The 22140-nt window shown below is 37.4% G+C and overlaps 2 protein-coding genes across 5 annotated transcripts; one reads left to right on the top strand and one right to left on the bottom strand.

The window, feature by feature from the left end:
* Nucleotides 1-568: 568 nt before the first annotated feature.
* traf2b (Tnf receptor-associated factor 2b) lies at nt 569-16057 on the bottom strand. 4 transcript variants are annotated; one of them, XM_017307960.1, is made up of 11 exons: nt 15783-16057; nt 10062-10267; nt 9152-9230; nt 8460-8558; nt 6550-6711; nt 6381-6455; nt 5921-5995; nt 4750-4971; nt 3918-4221; nt 3529-3677; nt 569-3429 (listed from the first exon to the last, which is right to left on the bottom strand). In XM_017307960.1, exons 2-11 carry the CDS (start codon nt 10235-10237, stop codon nt 3211-3213), a joined length of 1560 nt encoding a protein of 519 aa, XP_017163449.1. In that variant the 5' UTR covers nt 10238-10267; nt 15783-16057; the 3' UTR covers nt 569-3210. The 4 variants fall into 4 exon arrangements, with proteins under 4 accessions (XP_017163449.1, XP_008422550.1, XP_008422552.1 ...); XM_008424328.2 differs by lacking the exon at nt 15783-16057 and adding an exon at nt 14396-14531; XM_008424330.2 differs by lacking the exon at nt 15783-16057 and adding an exon at nt 13998-14345.
* coq4 (coenzyme Q4 homolog (S. cerevisiae)) lies at nt 15577-21678 on the top strand. The gene is made up of 7 exons (XM_008424327.2): nt 15577-15695; nt 16906-17058; nt 17985-18081; nt 18692-18794; nt 18924-19053; nt 19218-19311; nt 20570-21678. The coding sequence occupies exons 1-7, from the start codon at nt 15620-15622 to the stop codon at nt 20751-20753; spliced, it is 837 nt and encodes a 278-aa protein (XP_008422549.2). The 5' UTR covers nt 15577-15619; the 3' UTR covers nt 20754-21678.
* Nucleotides 21679-22140: the final 462 nt, after the last annotated feature.

Here is a 22140-nt window from a genome sequence, read left to right as displayed (position 1 = left end):
AATGATCAGACATCATCCAGCTGCTAGTATAACTTATGGATGCTTCACTTTTATTTGAAATGCCAGCGCTCATTTAAATGAATATGGTTTTTGGTCATCCATACATTTTCAATAGACGTGAAGGACATTCTAGACACCCTTCAACTTTTAACAAAAAGTATTTTTATGTTGATTTAAGATTTTCTGTTTGAGCAGAAGTTGTTAAGAAATCAACGTATTTTGAAGTAGCTCTTTACTTTTATTTTGAAAATGAATTCAAAACATGTGCAGGTGATTCTGTTTAAAAAAAGTTAAAATGCACCCAACTTTATGGTAATAATCTCCATTATGTGTATGTAACTTTAGTATCTCATATAATAAAAAAATATATATATATTTTAGATATCACCTCCTCTCACAAACCCACAAAAACAGAAGCAACCTTTACCACAGACGGCGTGCGAACAGAGTTCACCTTTTCACGCCTGCATCAGTTCATCTCCACTTCAAACACCAACACCTCAACGGGGCTTTCAGTTTTAAAAAGTTCAACAAATATCTTACAGAGCAACACTGAAAACAAGATGCGCTCGCTGAATCATTTTTGTTTAGTGAATCAAAATCCAAAACACAGACGGTCACATTTTCTGGAAGTTCAAAGCAGATTTTTAACCAAGTGTTCAGTAGATCTACAGACGCAGTTCATAAAAGTCCCGACTGACTAAAATCTGGGTGGTGGGGGAATTCAATTTGGAGCTCAACTTTCAGGGAGCATTATGGATGTTTTTGTCTATTTGGTTAAATGTTTTCCTCTTGATGTGTTTGTGCACATGGCACATTGTTTTTGTAACAGGTCTATTTTGACATTTAATTTTACCCTCCAGAGTTCAGGTTGGTTTTTTTCTGCGTAAATCTCAAACAATTTCAAGGATTTTAACAATTTAAATGACAGTTTCAGATTATTGCTGGACTTGCTTTTTTTTCTTAGATATGTGAAAGATGAGGGATGAAAGATGAGATGACTTTGATTCACTTTTTTATGTAGCATTTGATTTAATATTCAGATCAAATATACCACTTTGATTACATGATGCCAATATTTAAACTGGTATTAAAAGGGCTGAAAGACTCCAAATTGTCAAACATTAAGTTTTGATATGGTCTAAATGCAATAATCCATACAGTTTGACAACTTTTTTTATTATTTAAATTTTAAACAAACACCTCGAAGTTAAGTTGCAGCAATTGTGGGAAACGTAGGCAGGACTTTCATAACATGCGTTTCTGCAGCTGCAAGCAACAGAACGGTACATCACGTTCCACATCTGACGCAACATTTGAGGTTACACTGTAAACACAAAAACACCGTTTGACGGAGCTACAGGAGCGGCGTGACAAGCAAAAAACCGATACCACTCAAATAAAAACTGTAACAGAAACCGCTCTCAGGATGATTATCACCTCCTGCTTGCTGAATCCAGACTCTTATTCTGACTCTGCGCGGTTAGCGTGATGCTAACCGTGCGTCACGCTAACCGCGATATACGATTAGCGTGATGTAAAGCTCGGTATGACTTAATTTACAACAAAAGCATCATTGTTAAATGACAACTAAACTACAAGTAAAGGAAGATCTTTACATATAAAAGTCATTCAGTCAGTATGAGAACATAATGGTTTAAAGTCTTTATTGAAGCAGTATTATTAAATAAAATAAATCTGCCATCAATGCAGAAAGTTATAGAAACTAAAATGGCTCAATGTGTTTAGTTAGGCTAGCTATTATATACTGCTATATTAAACGGATGTAAGTGTTTAGTGATGTTAGACATTTAAAACAGCAATAATCAATAAAGCTCTCTCCAAGTGCAACACTGAAGTGAGAAACTATTTAACATATTGATTACAGCAAGTAACCTGGATACAGTATTTGACTAATTGATTATATTGACTAGGTTATGTTGTCTTGGTGATAAGGTTTTTTTTTTTATAGAGCAGTAATATTGATTTTAATACGCATGTTTATTTCACATTTGTTGAAATATTTGTCACAAGGCAAATGTATGAGTCAAAGATTTACTGAGACCAAAATAAATAAATATTACCAACATTTTTTAAGTGTATAATAAACCAACTGGTGTACATTACATTTCCATAGATTGAGTTCAATGAAGTAAAAAAATTAGAGCAACTATAAGTCACAGTTTAACAGCTGCTGGTAAATCTCCTGCAGTGGTTTAACAAACATTTCAGCCTTAAGGCTATTTTTTTTACTTAAAACAAAAACCATTTTGACAAATGAAGTTGCACAACTCAACTTACATCCTGAGGTATTCTGATAGTATTTTTCCTTAAAATACCCCTTTAAACCACAGGAATCATTTCTATCTGAAAGCTATGACTCCTCAATGAAGCGCCAACTACTATATAATCCAAGTTTTATGGTTTCTTTAAGTAGATATTTAACTTTTTTTTTTTTGTATAATGTTACACTTTTTAGTTATATTACATTGCAATAACAAAATGTTCGTTATCGAAAGATATTTTACCGTTTCCGCTTCGAGGCTGTTAATTATCCATTTTTTTTATTTTTAATGAATTAAAACTAAATCAAAAAACATGGTTAACAAACTATACATAAATAATTACAATAAATCAAAAGATTTCAAGCCACCATTCGTTATACTCATTTTTTCCGACCGGGTAGAGAAACCCACCCAGGCATGCTAACTGCATCATCACAAACATCCCAGCAACAACTTGCACCAAAAATTGTACATTAGGCATTTTTCTTAACGTGAGCGTGCAAAGCCCCCTGTTATGTTTTGAGCTGCTATACTATTGCTACTAAGCAGGTTAAAAGTAATGTTAAGTTTTATAATTTGGACAATTTTGATTTATCTTACTATTTTTATTCTAGAGAAAAGTTCAACTCTTCTCACAGATCGTTTGAAAGCTATGCATTAATTTGCAATAAAAGCACTATTATGACTATAATTTTATAACATATAAAAGATATTTTATGATATGATGCAGTCAGTTGCATATCGTCTGACTTGTATTATAATAAACTATATATATAAATAAGTATTGTATTATTATTGTTTATCAACCATTATTATTCATATATTACCGTGTATAAATATTTGTATATATATATATATATATATCTGGAGCGAGAGAGGCTAATATTTTCTTAGGAATATTTCAGTGCATCTTCCACAGTGCACATCACAAGCCTGTGAGGTCTACGATCGCTTTGATAAATATCGTATCATCTCTCAGATATGGGCTCTTGCCGGCCAGCTTAGCCAGTGGACAGAAGAGCGGGCAGCCGCTGGCGATGTTCATCTCGCTGATCGGCCGCTGGAAGGAGGTGGAGGAGATGTCGGGTCGGAAAGCATCGATGATGTGCTCCCTGTTGTTCTGATCCAGGAGCATCAGAGTCACCTGGGTGGAGGAAAGGAAGGAGGAGGAGGAAATCAGCTTCTGTTTTCACAAGGAGGACAATCAACACAGATGGGAAAAATTATTCTTAATCTACAGTACCTTTTGACTGAAGGGCCACTTTAGCAGAGCGTCGCACTTTCCCTTCATGACCACAAAGAACAGGGAGAGGTGCGTCCCCCGTCCGGTCCCGTCGCCGTTCAAATATAGCCTGAGACACATTTTGTAGCCGTATTTGCTGGAGTAAAATGCTGCAAAGAGAGAGAGAAAAAAAGGAATTAGAACAAAAGTCAAAATCCTGAAGTGTCATCAGACTCGGTTTGGTTCCCTCCCTGAAAATAAACATCATCACAGAGATGTGGAATCTCCCCAGTCTTGCAAGCCAATAAAAATAACACACCAACCACATGCTCTTTTTGTTTTTTCCACAATCACAAAAATCTTTCTATGAGGTCAGAGCCAAATCCCAGCGATCCCGCCTCTCGTCTTACCGGGTGAGAACATGGCAGGCGTTCGGCCGGCCACGGCCTCCTGCCTGCGCCGGGAGAAGTCTGTGATTTTCCAGACGAATATCCCGTCGTAGGTGCAGTTCTGGAGCTCGCGCACCAGCTGCTCGGTCTCCGACAGCTGCAGGTCTCTCATGGTCACTGTTCGCTCTAGCTGCCGCACTCTGTTCGACAGGTTTTCGATTTTCTCCTGGTCGAGTCGATGCTGGTGGGCGAAAGCCTCCAGGGTGAGCGAACTGCGCTCCACTTCTCGGTTCAGGACACACACAATGTTTTCTAAAGCAATTACCTGTCGGGAAAACAGCAACGGTCATTAAGTAATCCCTGTAAATACAGTTGAAAACAGATATTGATATTAATGACTGACTTTAAATCAAACTTAACTTCTTCTAAGTCAAAGAGGATTACCATTTTAAAAATATTTTTTTATTGTCGCATTCTGAGAAAATGACAAGTTTGCAAGACTGTGACCCTCAGCAAAGAACCAAATTAGTTTCAAAAAGTCTTAAGAACAAGTCCATATTTTAGAGTGAATGGGATAAAATTCGATTTTAGCTACAGCTTATGAAAAGATACCTGTGATCTAAAGGGCAATTCCACCAAATAAAAGATATGAATGTAAACTTTTCAGATTGAAGAAAATCAAAATAAATCTCTGCAGCATTCTTTGACATTTAACAAAAAAAAAAAATCTACAACTTCCCTAAAATAGGAAGTGTATAACTTGATTTAATGCACTTTCTGTTTGGTAAATGTAACCGTCTGCCTTCATTTGCGTCTATTAGAAGAAGCCATAAAGCTTGGAAGAGAGGCTCACTTTTTTCTCCAGGTCTATAGGCTGTGCGGCGGCTGCAGCGCCGTCTCCCTCCTCAGGAGCTCTGTACAGACCCAGACCCGAGTCCTCCTGCAGCTCCCCGGATCCCAGGGCCTCGCTTCGTGGATGGGTCAGATGGGTCATCGTCAGCACCATCGGCAGCAGCAGGCGTAGGTGCTCCATGGTGCTGTTGTGTTCATGGTCGCTCAGCTTCCCGTTCTCTATCTAAGGAAGAAGAAGAAGAAGAAAGAGGATTAAGATTTGTTTCAGCAGACAGAAAATACTTTTAAAACTCTGTCAAGAAGAACAACAAACTTAATTAATTTCTACAACATCAGCAAATCATGTTTCATGCCCATACAATGAGGCAAAGGTCATCAGGTGATGGTCGCTTCACCCTCCATGCCTTCGCCATGAGCCAGCGCCGCACCACGCCCGTAAGGGACAGTTTTAAATGATTTAGTGAACAGAGATGTAAAAAAAAAAAAAAAAAAAAAATTGTTCTCATGGATTTTGATGTAAAACATTCCAGACTTTGACAGCAGGTATGAGAAGAGTCTCAAGACTCCCTGAGGTATTACATAAATGTGGTTGAACTTTGGAAAAAACTTCTTCTGCACTGCACACACACTTCCAACTAATCTGTTGTGAAGCGCATGTAAACAGACAGAACTACTATAAATATTCATTGGAGCGTTTTATGTGAACTCATTAGTCATGTTTGGATGTGAGAAAATATAATTGCTGCTGTGTCTGCTTATTAATCAGATTAATCGATTACTGAAATAATTGTCAATTTAATTAGTAATCGAATAATTGCCAACTGAAGTAGACAGACTGGAAAAACCTGACATTTACTGAAAGAACAAAACCCTCAGAGCATTAATTAAGCCAAAACTGTACTAACAATAAATACATTTCGCAATTATAATACATTTTTCACATACTGATGTTAGAAGTATTTTTTAGCTGCAGATGCACTGTTTGCTACAAATGATCAAGGATTCGCAAAAGGAATGCAGTTATTGAATTTAAAAAAGGAATTGAAATATTTGTTTATTTGCATTTTCTTCTAATATTTTATTAAGCTTCCAAGCCTTTTCTTCAGTTGCATTAAGCTACGACAGCATTTGATGTTAAAGCTTAACATAACAGAGTAGTTTGTTGCACGTACCACAGTTTTACAGCCCACTTCGCTGAATGGACAGGCGCTCTTGGACTTTACACAGGATTTGATGTGGTCACTGAACTGAAGAGAGAGCAGGCAAAAGGGAAAATGAAGAGTTAGCGTGGAGTCAACTCAGGAATAAAAGTAAAAGCAAACCACACGATACTCAGTCAGAAGGAAACTAACAGGTCAAAAGGGGGAATTATCAGTTTGAAATGAATAAGTTTCACTATTCAGAAACCTAAGTGTCTCTTAATTCTGCTAAAATTTCCATTTTCAATTTGTAGACATTGGTAAATAGTGCTGTGCATGTTAATTTCTATTAAGATCATATGCTTAGATATGATATTCCTTTCAGACATTTGCATACACTCATGATATGGGCTGAGTGGTTTATTACTAATTTATAATCTCCTTCCGAAAAACAAAAAAACTTGAACATAAAAATAAGCAGAACAGCTCTAACCTTTTCTCTGGGGATCTTCTTCTTGCCACAGTCTTTACATTGTAAGGGAAACTTGAGACAGATCTCATCGTGGGCCTGAAATTGTTTTCATAAATCAGAACGTCATCATCCATGCTCACGTTTTTTTTTTTTGCAAACACAATAACAGAAAACTCCACACATTTCTCACCTTAATGTCTTTAAAGTTGAAAGCAACTTTGCAGTATTTGCAGTTGAGCGTTCTCGCCTCGCATTCCCTCTCGTTGTGTCTGTCCTTGTCCTTGAGGACGATGGAGGCCTGGCAGGCCTCGCACTGCACCCGTTCATTTTCACAGCGGCCTTCATGTTGCGCCTGACGACGTAGAAAACGATGATTAGATGTTGTAAGCAGTTCTCACGCAAGGTAAATATGTCTGCCATGTGTTTCATTATCTTTCGGTTCACGACTGCCAGACGAGTATTGTGGCAAGTTTGTCCAATTTACAGCAACTAAACCTCATAAGATTTAAAAATTAAAAAGGGAAGACTTTTATCTTTTATAAGCCACTGAAAATGCATTAAAACAAATTATGCTCTTAACGTAGAAGGTGTGGTACAGGGTGTATTGGTATTTCAAACAAGATTAAAAACCTGTTTTTCTGTTGCTTCTTTTAAGCAGACGTTTTTCTTTTCTTGAGAATTCAAAAGTAAAACAGAAAAAAGAAAAGAGCGATTTATATATGAAAAAAATGCTAATATAGTTTCATGTGTAACATGAAACTATATAAAGGCATTTTCAAAAAAACTCACTTAACAAAAGTTATAAAGAAGTCAGGAAGTAACTGGATTATGTAAATACAAACATGAGAAGTGAGGAAATATAAAAAGGGAAACGGAAACACAGAAACAAATTTGTTTTGTTTTTTAAATAATTCAAATCTGCGAGGCATTTGGCGGCATTACTACACTTAAAACCTGCGACAAAGGAAGGGGCAGAGCTTGTTTGGAGGAAGTGCTTAATCAGGAAGTACTTTCTCCTAATGAATGGGGACAGCCACGCGTGAGCTGCTCAGCAAAACAGTCAGGTATGTTGCATGTTTTTCGATCTGAATAGTCATTTTAAAACTCACAACCCATAAATCCAAAAACCAAAGTGAAAATGAGTCATCTTGAACTGGTGTATGGTGAGAAATCTGCCCGCACTTCGCTGCTCACAGAACGGGTTAGCCACAATTAGCATCTTTTTCCAAAGCGGCACCGCCTTCTCGGCCGGGTGTAGAAAGAAGCTGGGAGAGCCGACGATGACTAAGCGGCTGTTATTGACACATATTTGGGTGTTGCACCTAGCAATAATTTCCAACAACAACCAACCGACCAACGGCATATTTCGATCTGCCTATGCTTCTTCTGAGAGGACGTCTCACCGACACGCTCACATTTTATTTTGCACAGCATGCAAATGTTGGGACCGACTATACATCCTCCCAACACAGCATCTTAAAACTTAGCAGCTCATCTCCCCTGTATCGTCAGGAATTAAGAGTTCAATGTGACAGCGGGGTCTGGTAAACTCCCCTTATATAAATATGACGTCCATCTAGGATCTCTTTCGTAACCCAACCCACTAACTACATCCTGGCAGAGATATTTACACCACAAACAAGCTGCTGACAAGTTGGTAATCAGCAACCTAAATTACTGTTTACATCATTTACTGGGATTTTTCTAACTCTTCCCATCAAATCTTAATCTTAGTTCTCGATAGTCTGCCTATATAGGGCAGATTTACAGTCATTTAATCCTCCTCCATGGTCTGTCTCTCCTCCCTTATATCAAATGGCCTTCTGGTACTTTCCAATGAGTTGTTTGTGAATGAGGGACTTTCCAGCCTGCATGTTTAGTTTCACTTCCTGTTTCTGCACAGCATGAACTGAAGCAGCATGCATGAGATGGAGGTCATAGAGAGCTTATTGAGGAAAGCACGCGCCAAGGATAGCTAGTACAGGTCACAGTGACATGAATAGACCACTAGCTAACCTGGGGTAACCTGACCCCTTAGCACAACATGAGGCTTAACATGAGGTCAAAGGGAGACCAGAGCGGTTCAGTGTAGCACCTCACCTCGTACTCTTTTATAGATCCAGTCCAGCTGCAGCCCTGGTTCAAACACCTGGCAGGCAGACTCGCTATTTCTCGACCGGCTGCGTTGTCTGGAAACGCCTGGCGGACAGGAAGAGGGGCGACAACAAAGCATTCAGTGGACATAAAGACAATCATTATACCGACAAGAACACACAGTGCACTTCATTGTGTGGTTGTGGAAACTCCCTTCAGACTGTGTGGTCAAACATTCACCTTTAGCTTAAATGAGTAGCACACAAAAGTATTCACCACCCTTTCTTCATGTTACAAAAACAAACTGCAATGCACTTCATGTATTGACATGAAGTGCATTGCAGTTGCAATACAAAATAATACAAGCAGAAGGAAAATGAAACATCTTTTTTCAATTGTTTTACAACCAGAAATCTGAAAGTACAGCATTTATTAGCATTCAGAGCTACTGTGCTCAGGCAGGCAGTTAGCTGCACTGGATCTTAGGGGTATCAAAGTAAAAAGGGGGTGGAATACAAAAGTTATCCACAGCTTTAAGACCTTTTCTGAAAACTGTGCGTCTTTTTGTGGCCATCTCACATAATGGGCTACTTGTGTTTTGATCCATCAATAAAATCAATTAAAATACGTGGCTGGAACAGCATAACGCGTGATGGAAGGCACTCGTACAGTTGTCTTACTCCTCTCTGGAAACTCACCTCGTTACTGTTCAGGATGGACATGGGCTCCTCATAGATCTCCTCTTGGCGGCAGGCTTCACAAGGCTTTGGACCAGCGCTAATAAAAAACAAAGGGATTGTGATTTTGCCTGTTTAAACAGCAACTAAGACCTGCTCCCCCATCAGCTCCTGACCAACACGGATTACAGTTCAAGTAGATCAACAGAGGTGATATAGAAGGGACGTAGAGCAGAAGAACAATGAATGCATTTGGTTTTTGAAGCTAAAAACCAAACATCAGCCACATTCAGACAACCTGGAACCTGGACACACATCAGTTCATAAGGGGAAGTCATGTGATCAACTTGCCACACCATTGCACCTTGACACCAGAAGCATTGCAGAACTAAAATCTCACAAGGTTTTTTAGCAGATATTAGCTTCCAGGATTACACCAATGAGTCATAGTTTAATTAATTAGCAATGCTATGTGTGGTAAAGTTGAGAGTAATATTCAGCGACATTTCATCTCGTCTTTATGTTCAATGACGCCGCTGTGGATCATTAAACATAACATGACGAAGCAGAGTATTATAATCAGCGCTGATGTGTTTAGAAACAACTGTTGAATGGGTGAGAAGGAAAGAAATGGGTAGAAAAAAAGAGAAAAAAGAAACACCTTGGAATGAGTCAGCAAAGCTGAAATGTGTCAGCATGACCAGATCCTCGTGATTCATCAGATTTAGTCCAACCATGTGAGAAATGAGTCGGTATTAAGAAAACGACGCTGGGTGCAAAAAAGCAAATCCAGACTGGAGCAGAGACAAGAACATGGAACGGCGCTGAGGCATATCCACTAAGAAGGGGAAGCATTAAGCCGGCAGAGTGTTGGGGGAGGAGGAGGTCACACGTCACAAACTGGTGGGTGGTCTAAAGACCTTCGGTCTACCTGGTGAGCAGCTTGAAGCAGTGCACACAGAAGCGGTGGCCACACTGAGCCTGGACAGGTTTCCTCAGGACCTGGAGACACTGCTGACATTTGTACTTATTCTCCATGGGCACAGACAGCACACTCAAAGGAATTCCTGGTAAAGAGTTTTGAGAGTCCAAAGAGATGCGAGCCATCGTTCTCCATGAAACTGATGATTCACCGAACTGTGGAAGGAAAGCAGCAGAAAACAGAGGTCAACACTCCCAATGTGCGCTTTGGCTTGCAAATATATACAAACCGTCGAAATGTTCCCACATTTCTCAACTAACAACCACAACCTGCAGTGGATTTCATTGGGATTTTACAGACCAACACCAAAGTCAGGCTTGTCACAATCAACTGATTAGCTTCCCTGTTTGTGCTAAAGAAAATTTTCCCTACATCAAGACACCACCACCACCAGGTTTCACTGAGTTTCCTACAAAACTTCACTCTATAAAATACTAACTGAAGGAAATTAAAATACAAATGCTCACCATTCTTTTTCAACTTTATTTTGTATAAAATTTGAAAACCAGCCATCATCTCCTTCTACAGGTATGCACATAAAATTCCAGTGAAATGTTTTGCTTGCGTGAGACATGGGATGTGTTGATACCAATACAAAATGGTAGTCAAATAGTTTATGTGTTGTCCAACTTTAAAAAATGAAAAACAATCAATTAATTAATGTTATCAGAAACTCTTTCTTCTGGTTTTAAAGTGAATGTCTTGGTTCTGGTGCAGTTGAACTTTCTGATCTTACGTTGTCTCCTAATTGTGTTATTGGGTCCATCAAGGCAGAACAGATGGTTACAGAGGGAAAAACCAACTAGCAGATTCCAGATTACTGCATTTTACTACTGAGCCACCATGCAAAAACCATCATAAACATGCGTCTCTGTTTCACTGCAAACAGATGTGGCCAGGTGCAGCTCTTTCAAATTATATTCAAAAACATCTATTGCATTATAGTATGCTGTGCAGGTTTAAGAGCAGAAAGAAAACATGACTGCATGCTTTTTTCTTAGTCCCATTTATGCATTTGTTTTTTCCAAACTAACTTTTTCAATGAAAGAAATCCACAAGACAAGACTATGCATGTAAGCATGATTTTTCAACTTTTGGAATAAAACTTGTTGACCTGGTTTCTCCAGAAGATCTTTACACAACGTGAATCCTGATGCAACAGAGATCTTTACAAAAAGTCCTAAAAGTCACGTTACAAAATTTTTGGCATGGCACATGAATAATTCCCATAATGTTATGCGAACTTCAAAAGTGGTTTTGTAATGCTCAGATTCTTACTTGCAATAATTATGCAAACCTTTACTCATAACCACGCCTGCACTGCCATCTACTTGTCAGTACAAGTAATCTGCACGAAGGCTGCACAAATTCTCAATATCTTTATTCCTAAACGTTCAGTTTGCAGATTTTTGGGAAATCTAACACCAGAAATGCACAGTGTACGTTTAACGGTGCAAGTGGTCTGGTTTTCTCTTTACTGCCATCTAGTGGATTAAGTAAGAGTCACTAACATTTACGTGATAGGATGACGCTGCAGGTTTTATTTATAAAGAAACACATTTTCTCAATACTACTTTGAGCACATTTTTTGTGTAAGTGATTTTAGAATATAAGTATTACGTTAGAAGACGTTGCTGTTTGTGGTTGCACCAAAACTAAAGTAAAGCGAGTTCATTCTTAGGATTGTAATTTAAGTCTCTAACCCTGCTTGATATTTGTTGAAGGTTGTCTTTGGTCAACGACTAAGACTTTTCAATTAAATCCATTCTTTAATGGGTTTTGTTAGACTCAACCAACTAAAACAATGTCGAAATTCATCTGGTTATTGGTGTACATTACACATGGAAAGCCAAAAGTAAACGACTGCGTAAAAAAAAAAGAACTTGCAAGAGAAAGAGAGGAAATGCTGTCAGTCATTGTCAGTCAACCCACTAATTACAAGAAACAAAATCATGAATTTTCCCCCTACCCTTTTGGGCTTCCCTGTCTGGAAATGCTTGGAAACTTAGTCATTTCCTTCCATCTGATTACCAACAATAAGAACGTGACAACTTTTTTTTTTCCCCCACTTTAAATCTAAAGTGATTTCTAGGATTTATGATTAGGTGTTGAAGCTAACATTGGCTATAAAGACAAAGGTATTACTCATTTTACAAAAAAATTTTTCTGCCTACTTTTGGAAAATTCTGAAGCAATTTCTTAACACAACATCACTTATTTTAGTTCATAAAATTCCACTGAGGTAAAAGAGTGGGCATGTTTTTGATTTCCATAACTGATGTTTATACTTCACAGCCAATGCATGTATGTGTTTTTGTTCCCACAGCAGATAAACAGGGGAATAACTGAAAGTTGGTGGAAATTAGATTAAATTCGTTTAGAAGGACTCCCCCTCCATTTTTGATAAACGGAAAAACTACATTTGTTCTTCCCGGGTTTACGCCAGTATACATGTTGCTGACCGAGTCTATAATTGAACATAACCAAATCCTGTTTTCTCTGAAACTAGCCATTAAATCAGCAATTTTCTCACAGACAGGACATCCTCTGAAAAACTTCTGTGTGGGGAAATATGGAGGGAAATGAAATACCAATTTAAAAAAAAAAGAAAAAGAAACCACACACGCAAAAACACCACACCAGTAAACCTTTTTTAAACTCCAGATGGTTTCAGCTGGAATGCATGAAAACATTTCTTAGCTTTGAGACAACACAGTAAATTAATAATTTATATTTCATATGACATCTGTCCATCACTCCATATCTAACAACACTTCTCCCAGGATGAAATCAAGGAGGCTGAACGCATTTTCAAATTATATTAATAAAAACAATTTATAAAAATGCTAGAAATTTTCAGTGGCAAGACTGTGCACATACTTTAAGTCACAATAATTAGACATTATTGAGGAGATTTTCTACACATCCAAGCTATGACTTACATGGCTGGGTTAATTCTTATCACCTCTCTGCAGAAACCCATCTATGGCCTGAAGCCTGGTATTACGCTTAACTGGAAGTCTAAACTGGTGAGATTCTGTGAAGTTTTCCCAGAGCTGTTCTGGTGAAATGACTGATATTTCTTCATCATGAAACTCTGACACAACACTGGAGTTTCAGCTAGTACAGCCAAACTAACCCAACGTTAAAAACAAATACAGCAAAGAAAGAAAAGGAAAAACCTGCTTGACTCATGCAAAACTTTTCAAATAAACACAGTAACCAGGTGTGATGCGTTTGGCAGATACTGCTGTGGTTACTTTGTGTATCAACATTAACTTTGAAGGTAGCAATTACAAATTCCCTGATTCTAAGTTTGGATCACTAACTATAGTCTGTCTCTTTCTTAAAGTCGGAGACAGAAAAATACATTTTATGTTCAATTTCAGACAGTCAGACAATTCATACAGTAAAAAAAGAGCCAATATGAAAATGACCTTTGAAATCCAGTCATAAGGGCAGAGATCTAAAGTCATGACTGTTGCATGCCTTTTAGATTTCTCAGCAAATTTGGCAAGAATAGTCAAGTCAAGGTTCATTTCTAAAACACAAAGTTAAACGACCTCAGCTGGCCAAAAATTGCTGCATAAATCATTAAGTAAAAAAACCAATGAGTAGTAACTCTGGGGGAAAAAATACACACAATCTTTAAACAAAGGTAAAAAAAAAAAAAGTCTGCAAATCTACACACAAAAATAAGTTCAGCTTCCTTGCGAAATTGTAACGAACACAACCTTGTTGTTAGTGCTGCCCAGAAATGTACCATCTGTTCAACTGTCTAAGGACACCGTCGCTGATCTCACTACTACAACGATATTGCTCAATATTGTCTCTACGTCAGTAACGATCTCACTTCTAAGGAAACTGAACAGGATTTCTACTTACCAAAAACACTGTCAATCCTTACAGCCTGAACTTTGAGGGTAGTATTTGTACAATCTACAGTCACACCCAAAATGACGTCAGTAGACGTAAAACTATATAGACATTTCTCAAGAGTATACACTGGTCACTCTCTTCTGAGCTCTAGCGCTGTTATTTTCGCAAATAATTTCTATTCGTTTACTTTCTGTTGTGTGTGTGTGCCATTGTTTTTAAAGAAGAAACCGTGCAGCTTTTTAGGACTTAATTTTGCCACGAGGAGCAACAACGCTTCGTGTAGTTAACCTTAGAGCTAAATTAAGTAGATTATTGCTGCAATTCGTTTCTAAATTACTCGCCAGCTTGCTAGCTGCTAACTTTCTCGTTTAAGAGCAAGAGTATACCAATTTTAGATAACTAACCTCGGAGTCTTGGACGCTAGGTTGGACGGAAACCGAAACTATTCACGAACAGACAAAAAAAATCCGAACACTCCTAGTTCAGTCTGTCTGTAGTTCTAGGTACTTTAAATAATGCACAACTTCCGCTTGCGTTTTTTTGTCTGCACAAGTTGTGCCAGATGGGGGCGCAGTTGCGTAGTAGAGCGCCCAAAAATTATACTCAAGTAGCATAATTACCTTAACTCTAGTAAAGGTAAAGAAATTAACAATCCAAGAAAGAATAAAAAGAGTATTTAATAACAAGGGTACACAGTTTATCTGGTTTCATGTTTGAAAATGATATCATCAGACAAATAATGTTTTATGTAAATTTAAGTACTTTAAATAAAAGAATTAACCCAAATAAATACAAAATAATTCAGAAGAAACACCACGTTATTCTCATCATAAAACAGAGCAGAGCAGCTTCCAGTGACAATATTCACTGTTTGACCTCCAAATGGAAAAAGACAACAGAGTTAATGTATAAACAAGAAGTCTAACAAAAATGTAGGTTTGTGTCTGGTGCATTTTTGGCTAAAACAAGCTTCTTCTTCATTGACTGAAGTTGGTATTTAGAGATATTGGAAATTTTACTCAAATAAGAGTAGCAATACTTTCAATTAATATACTGAAATAAAAGTAAAATCAACAGTTTAGTAAAAGGTTGCTCAGGGAAATTTAGCTGAGCAAATGTAATTAGTTTCACCTCTGGCATTAAACATTACTGTCTCATGTGATTGCACAATAAATACATCAAAATTTTATAAATTTAATATAAATTTACATATTTGATTAAAGAAAATAAGTATATATATATATATATATATATAATTTATATGGAGCACATATACATTTTATGCAGTGATACTTCTTAGTCCAGACTGCACCGTCATCTTGAAGGTGAATTACTACCCGAAGTGAAACATCCATCAGCAATCCCCAACACCGGACATTTTCATGCCATTATTTCAAAGAAATTTCGTCTTCAAATATATCTTTGTTTATTATGAGTTTATTTAGTGTGAAGATGTCATAGTACTCATTGTTTGATTAATTTTAGTAATACACAACTCATTTTGAGCATCGACTAATGGACACCGACAAGAGGAGCCGACTCCAAAAGACAGAAGAACCGGCATGTCGAAAAGATCCGTCCCTAATGACTCAGCATCATCGACGCATGCGCAATACGTTTGGATAACAATGTGGCAGCGCTTGTCAAATCCCTTCATACGGCTCAATCAAAAGCAAAGTTATTTAACATCTAACGGGTTCAAAGGTACGAATTTACACCGCTGCTCTCTTCAAAAGTAATTACAAAAGCATTTTAAGCAACGAGTAGGTTATTAAATAATTTTTTGCTTGCCTGTTTAGCTGCGTGTTAGCCTAGCTGCTTACTTCTAGCAGTCAAAACAGAACGGTACAAGATGCTGGAGTTTTAGCATCCGGTTCAGTAGTTCAATGGAGAGCTATGGTATTAATTAAAGGTTGATAAACGTATCAAATAACTTACATTTATCATAAAATGGTTACATTTCATTAAACGTATAATGAATTATACTTGCAGTATTGCAATTACAGTGAACTGTTTGGGTGCAAAAACAAATATATTTAAGAGTTGAATTAATTGATGTCTAATTGTAGACAACATTGTCGTAGTTAATTATTTCAAGTTAAACAATTGCTATGTAACAATGGGATAAATACAAAACTAATTAGGTATAACTTGTGATTTGAAGTTTTAATTAATTGCTTATTTATGCCTCTAATTTACACAGTTAAATAATTATAGATTTTTTTTCATTTACTTAATAGAAATGTTTACTATATTAAAATGCTATTGTCAATGCAGTATACATTTTATGCAACAGAAGTGCTTGAATTTGGATCATACTGTTGAATATCTAATTGCATTTATTTTAGTGTTGCTTGTAGATTAGTGATATTTGATATTTTAAATGTGTTTAAAATGTTTGCATGTTTGTTGCATTTTTTATTTTATTTTTTATTTTTGCTCTAATTTGATTTTCTGTCATTTTGGCGAGTTTGTAAATGAGATTTTGAATTTTAGGTGGACTCTGGGTTAAATAAAGTACACATTTTAAATGCATCCAAACTCTACTTGGCTGTAATGTGTAATATGAAATTATCATGTAGTTTTCACACTACTTTATTTCATTACTTAATTATTGACTTCTGTCAGATGCATGAGTGTAGATACAGTTTTTAGGAGAAAAGGTAAATAAACTAGAAAAATGTTGCATTTCCTGCAAAAATGCAGCGTGACTGCTGCAAGCTGAATATTTTAGTGTCTAGCACCTTGACCTACAGTAAAATACACCATGCACTGTGGGGGAAAGAAAAACCATGTAAAAACCAAAAGAAGCCCATAAAGGCTGGTCATTTATTAAAAGTCATCAGTCATTTGACATGTTGCAGTAGAAATGTTTAGCTTCCTGCATCTTAACACTGTTCCACCTTTGGCTCAGCTCTGCTTGTCCACCGAATGTTCACTAGTGGTGCTGAGCTTACCTACAGCTACGATGGGCTATACCCTGGACACATCCAGACCAACACCTTCCAGAAAGCACTGCTGGCCATCGGATCAGGAGTGGCGGCTCTGCAGGACCCCTACAGACACGGTACAAATCCACCTGAAGAAAAGTTCAAGTAGTTTCCATACATTTACTGACTGTGTGAAAACAAATATTTTATTGTCCATCCTTGTTGTGGCATTTTAGAATCCATTAATAAAACACTATTGCTTCTGTGTCATTTGATCAGTGGTTTTTTTAAACTCATCTCCTCCAAATTAGCCTTATTGTTGTTGCTTCAGGCTTCTTTCTTAGCACAGTTTGCAAAACTGTCAAAAACAAAACCCAATAAAACCTTGAAAAAGGGCATATTTAAATTTTCTAGTTGGAAAAATTACCTTAAAGGTAAGCTTTAAGGTATTCCAGGCCTTGCATGTTTTCTTCTATAGTATATACTGTAATGCAGTATTTTCACTGTGATTTATTGTGGCAGCTTAATATCTTTAACATCAGTTACTCTTTGTTTCAGCAAGACTGGGTATTTGGCAGATAAATTTCACATCCTAATTTTCTCATTCACAAATGAAACGGCTTCGCTGAAATGGCGCCCAGCTTCTCGTTTTCAGTAGCTTAAAATGGAAAAACGCTCACAGCTGAGGAGACACCTGTCAGCTGAAAGGTAGCATCAGGTTTGGCCCACAGATTTCTGTAAAGACCCTGACTTCCAGTATCTACTCTGTGTCTGAACCTTGCTGATTCCTTGTGATAGAAACGCCACATGTTTGAATAGTCACAATGTAAACCAATACTGAAATAACTCGGATTACGTCATACCTTTGTAGACTCCCTAAAAGGCTCAGAGGAACAAAACAGAGCTGTATTTGCAACCAGTGAGCTGCTCTGCGGGTTTAGACATTATACCTATAAACATTATTTTATATTCTTTCTAAAATTTGTGACGTTGGAGTCTAATTAGGCTGTAAAAACTCCATATAGTGTTACTGATGCCCTGAATCCCTGTGCTGACTTCACAGACATGGTTGCTGTGCTGGGAGAGACTACAGGACATTTAGCGCTTATAAGTCTAAGGGAGCGGATGAAAAATGACCCCGAGGGTTACACGATCCTGACGTGAGTCCCCCTGGTTTAGGTTAAATGTTATTGTTTTGGTCAGTTCGCCCTTTTGCCAAACATATCCTCGCATTTTTGGCTCAAGGTCATATTTTCCGTCCATTTCCTCCTGTTTCTTAACTAGGCACTTAATCATTGGTTAATATTATATTCCTTCTGGTAGTTACGTCTTTTTGATAAGCTATAAATAACATTTTGAATAGAAATGTTCAAATAAGCAGCATAATTTCAATGCATTTTGTTTTTTTGATGGCCATATATCACTCCTACTCCACTCATCCTCATATAAACTTGTAGAAATGTAGTAGATGGTAGAAAATTATTTCTTTTAGTCAGTTAGCCGCATATTTTTGCAGAAAATGATCACTGGATTTTAGAAAATTACTTTAAATCGTTAACTGCTGTAATCGCATCCATTAATTGGATGTGTTTTCAGTAGAAAAAAAATCGTTAGAAGAAGATAACGTTAAAAAAGGGTAGAAAAAAGATCAAACCTTGCAACAACAACAGAAAAAAAATAGTCTGGCGAAGGGGTGAAATGACCAGCATTCTTCCACTGCGTGGATACATTTTGATTTAGTCTATACTTTGTTATAAATTGACGCTGCAGAGAAAGGCCAAGAATCCGTCTGTCTACACTCGATCTGGAAAAGATGGCTTCCCTACCGGATGGGTCGTTTGGGCGAGAGTATCTCAGATTTCTGGAGGATAATGTACGTCTATGCTCAACAAATCCAGACTTCACTTGCCTCATCTTGTTGCCACTTATCTCTGTTTCTGATGGACGAGCTGTCTGTCTCTCTCTTTTTTTTTTTTTTTTTTTTTTTGCAACTTGGCGACAGAAAGTGACGCCTGACTCCAGAGTGGAGGTGAAGTTTGTGGACAACGAGGAGCTAGCTTACATCATGCTGAGATATAGAGAGGTCCATGACCTGCTGCACACCTTACTGGGCATGCCCACTAACATGCTGGGTGAGTCAAGCTGCACGAAGAAATGAAAAGAGCAACAGTTCCAGTTCTCTATAAACACTCAAAACCAAAATAGACTTTGTGAAATCTTCACCCTTGACTGACTGCCTTGTGATCTCTCCCCTTCCTGTTGGTAATTTGCACATTTCTCCTGGTCCTGGTTTCAGGTGAGGTGGCGGTGAAATGGTTCGAAGCCGCTCAGACGGGGCTTCCCATGTGCGCCCTGGGAGCTGTGCTGGGGCCACTTCGGCTGAATGCAAGGTGTTTACGCACAATATGTCTGATTGGAGCTCGCTCTGTTTGAAGCAATTCTGAATTGTTGTATGTAAATTTATGTTTGTTTCAAACCAGCGCTGCTTGTGCTGATGCACTTGAATGTTCCCAGAAAAAGATGAAGTTTTGGGTCCCTTAAAAGTATTGAAAATCCTTGAACTTTTTCAGATTCATCATGTTGCACTCGCAAACTAAAATGTGTTTTATTTTGAGTGCACGTATTGGAAAAAATGGAGCACATATTTGGAAAGGAAACAAAAATAAAATATATGTATTTTTTTATTTTTAATTTAGAATTAAAGTCAGTCTGTCGTTAATTTCCACCAAGCCTATGTCCGTTTTAAACATCTAGAACTGTAACCTGCGGCCCTTTGAACCTTTCAGAACGGCTCTTAATAACCCTGGCTGAAAATAATAAAGTATCTATCAATGGTTCACAATGTCACATAATTTCCCAAAAATGTCACCATGAAAGAGAAGAAAATGTATCCATGCTTTTCCGGCGAGCATTTTTTCCTCCTCTTTATTTAAAAAATATTAAAGTAGACACAAAATGGTAACATTTTATAAATGATAACACATTTCCTCTAGTTGATATTCATCAAAAATAACAAGTTGCCATTTTTCAAAGTGTCACGTAACATTTATTAAATCTATTTCTAAATTAGTTTTATTTTGCAGGGCTAAAATCTTTGCCCATTTGACTTTGGCAAAGCTGCAGAAGTTACATTGATTTTCAAGATTTTCTGTTTGATGTCTGAACTGTGCAGACTGTTAATTTCATGAAGACGCTCAAGGATTATGCAAATACTTTCAAAGCCATTTGTGGCCAGTAATCGATCAATCAACCATTTTTAAACAAAAGCTAAGATAATAATTAGTCTTGAATTGATTCTGGAAGCCTTAAATACAGGAAAACGGCCTGTAATATATAACCACTAAAATATAGAAGTGCTTTAGATGACTTCCTGGTTTTTGATTGGTTTAGATTGGCAGAAAGATGGGTTTCTCCAGGGCGTTATTCATAGAATAGCCACCATTGTGACTCGTTTGTTGTTACAACAGCGACGATATGGGAACATGATGTTCAACTGTAAACCGTCTCTCTTGTCTGTTAATCATTAAACATTTCCTCATTCATTCGCTGTCATTTCCTGTCTCTGCCAATCTGGATTTGTTGATTTACTTGAAATAAAAAGGTTGTGGTAACGGCTTTTAACCGTACTCTCATGTCTCCCTCTCTTAGTCGTTTGCAGTCACTCTTCACGTCTTTGGGCCCCTGGGCCCTGCAGAACGGCAGGCGGGCCCGCTGCGTCCTCAGCATCTTTTACGAGAGGCGATGGGAGCAGAGCCTGGAGGACCTCAGGCGGGAGCTGAACATCGAGCCGCCTCCACTCACACTCAGTGCCTCAAACAAGAGGAGGACCTGATGCAAAGACCCAAATATAACAGGAACTTCTTCATAAACTGATCAGCAGCCAAACCAGAAATATTTTAGGATTTTTGTCTTGTTTGATGTAATTATCTACAAATGACATGGGGGGGATTTGGATTTTGGGAAAGACTGGCTCATTGTCTCAGTTTTCAACACATGGCATATTTAAGTTTCTATTTCCTTCTCATTGTGACTTCATCCTTCAAGAGCTTCAGCAGTCAGCTTGTGATTTGTTTGGAGCAGGAAATACCAAAAATACACTTCAGATCCTAAAAATAAATGGTTGTTTAAGCAAATATAATTTTCACATTTATATAATGGCCATTATTATCCACAATCTTATTTACTAGAACCTGATATCATCTCTCAGCAGAGTCTACTTAAGGGCTTCTGATTAAACCCCTTTTTAACCGAGTGGTTTAAGTAGCGTTGGTGCAGCTGCATCCGTTTAACCTTAAGAAAGTCTTATCACGAAAAACACTTTTAGCAAAAATACCATCAACATGAAATACAATGGTGAACAGGAGTTTCATTATCTGATTTTTGTTCTGACTAATAGCACGCACCTAATAATGATCAAATGCAGTAAAACCACATTTCCAGGAAATGAGAGTTCAGGAAGTCTGTGATTAATTTAGTCAGAAGTTCTGTAGAAATGATACTGTTATACAGCTGGTCTTCCCCCCATTGGTTTTTAAGTTCTACAGAAAATAGATGGCGTTTGTCACTGTCCAACAGTAAGTATATGATTACAGAGAAGTAAGCTTGTATTGAAATATTAAAGCTTATGTGTAACTTTTAAAAATGAGCACAGAGCACAAATAGTCCAGCAGTTATTGTTGTAATACACAGTCTTAGTTTTTAACTTAATTATGATTTTATGTAAAATGTAAATAGCCGTGGAAAAGAACAAAACAAAAACCATGTGTGGTTTCATGTTTTAACCTAACTGCTTTCAATGCTTTAAATATTTAGAATGTTTTATATCTCCTGGATAAAATAAGTTTTGGGAAAATATTTCAAGTGAGGCAAATGATATAACATCTTCTCATGCACAGAAATCAACACAAATTTCCTTACAATTTTTGAAATAAGTATTGAGAACAAAAATATAAACGGCCAACAAGATAACCCTATTAGATATCAGTATAAATTAATATGAACTGGGTAAGTCCTGATTAGTGTCACCTATAAGGGCGACACTGGAAAGAGGCGTCTAACTATATGTTCTATGTTTCCTTGTGTATAGAGAATCTCCTTTTGAAAACATCTGCTTTGCATTATATTGAAAGCCATGACAAATAAACAGTTCATCCAGAATTGGTGATGACACTAAGAATACAGTAACTTTGCGTATTGGTTAATAACGCAATTATTTTTAG

This window comes from Poecilia reticulata, linkage group LG12 (assembly GCF_000633615.1).
Source record: "Poecilia reticulata strain Guanapo linkage group LG12, Guppy_female_1.0+MT, whole genome shotgun sequence".
Lineage (NCBI taxonomy): Eukaryota > Metazoa > Chordata > Actinopteri > Cyprinodontiformes > Poeciliidae > Poecilia > Poecilia reticulata.
This window is presented reverse-complemented; position numbering and strand designations above follow the sequence as displayed.